Raw genomic sequence first — 1,377 nt, 5'->3', positions numbered from 1 at the left:
TTTAGACATTAGTTATATAGACAGATGTGGTAAATTGGAATTACAGCTTCCTATTTTGCCATCTGTTTCCACTGAATTAAATGGCATTAAATCCATTGCCATCAAGTTGATTCCGACTCATAGTAACCTTATAGAACAGCCCCACAGGGTTTCCAAGGAGCGGCTAGTGGATTTGAACTGCCACCTTTTGGTTAGCAGCCGTAACTCTTAATCACTACACTACCAAGGCTTCTAAATGGCATTAGTTCTTCCAAACAGCAACAAAAGATGATTTAATTTGAATCTTTACTGAAACACGGCAGCATTAGAGAGTTCAGGCAAAATTATATCTGCTTTTCTGGGGAAAAGCTTTTTCCGAGATAGATTTTCAACCTACTTTGGTAGGAAGGAAGATACTTTGTCAACTGCTTACCTGGAACACAGCATCAGGAATACAATTTCCTTTCTTCAGAGGCAAGAGAGAGGGACCAGAAAGAGTAGGAAATTTCTGGGTATTCTCAGAGTCATTACAGAAAAGATGGGTACCTGCTTTCCGAACAGTTACGGAGATCTGCATGATGGTCCAGTTGGTTATTTATTTATTTTTTATCATTTCACTCTTTAATTCATTATAATCATGTTAAATTTTATTTTATTATTATTACTTTTTGTGGTGAAAAAAACTTACATTTTTAATTATCCAGCTGGACTCAATTTAAATGATCTCAATTTTGCTGGCAACATCCAAAGCATCATCGTCAGGAGCCAGTCAAACATATGCCTTCTTCTCTCCATCAGGCTTGATGAAGGTGTTGACCTTGGTCATGTCAACGTCATAGAGCTTCTTCACAGCCTGTTTGATCTGGTGCTTGTTGGCTTTGACACCCACAATGAACACAAGTGTATTGTTATCTTTGATCTTCTTCATGGCTGACTCAGTGGTCAGGAGGAACTTCATGACAGCATAATGGTCAAGCTTGTTTCTCCTGGCTGCCTTCTTCTGAAGATATTTGATCTGCCTTTGGAGCCTCAGTGTCTTGGGCCACTGGAGGTGGGTGACGTGCAGATCTTTTTTTGTGTGTGTGTGGCTGTGGACTCTTTTCAGCTCTGCCTTCTTGGCCTTTAACGCCTTGGCTTTGGCTTCAGTTTTGGGAGGGGTAGAGGCTTTCTTCTTTGCTTTCAGTGACATGTTTGTAAAAAGTCTGTAATCATGTTAAATTTTATATAGATATATATATGTTTTCATTATGTCACTTTTGTAAGGATTTGTGTGTGTGTGTGTGTGTGTGGTACAATGTGCATGCAGGAAAGTTCACAAATCCTATGTGTACAGCTTAATAAACTTTTAGCAGGTAGATACGGTACTATATCCACCTCACAGAACAATCATTCATTAAT

General features: G+C 38.9%; 1 protein-coding gene across 1 annotated transcript; it reads right to left on the bottom strand.

The window, feature by feature from the left end:
- Positions 1–748: 748 nt before the first annotated feature.
- On the bottom strand, positions 749–1,168 carry LOC126068743 (60S ribosomal protein L23a-like). The gene has a single exon (XM_049871459.1). It carries the CDS (start codon positions 1,166–1,168, stop codon positions 749–751), a length of 420 nt encoding a protein of 139 aa, XP_049727416.1.
- Between the last annotated feature and the right edge of the window lie 209 nt (positions 1,169–1,377).

This window comes from Elephas maximus, chromosome 2 (genome assembly GCF_024166365.1).
Source record: "Elephas maximus indicus isolate mEleMax1 chromosome 2, mEleMax1 primary haplotype, whole genome shotgun sequence".
In the NCBI taxonomy this organism is placed as follows: Eukaryota; Metazoa; Chordata; class Mammalia; order Proboscidea; family Elephantidae; genus Elephas; species Elephas maximus.
This window is presented reverse-complemented; position numbering and strand designations above follow the sequence as displayed.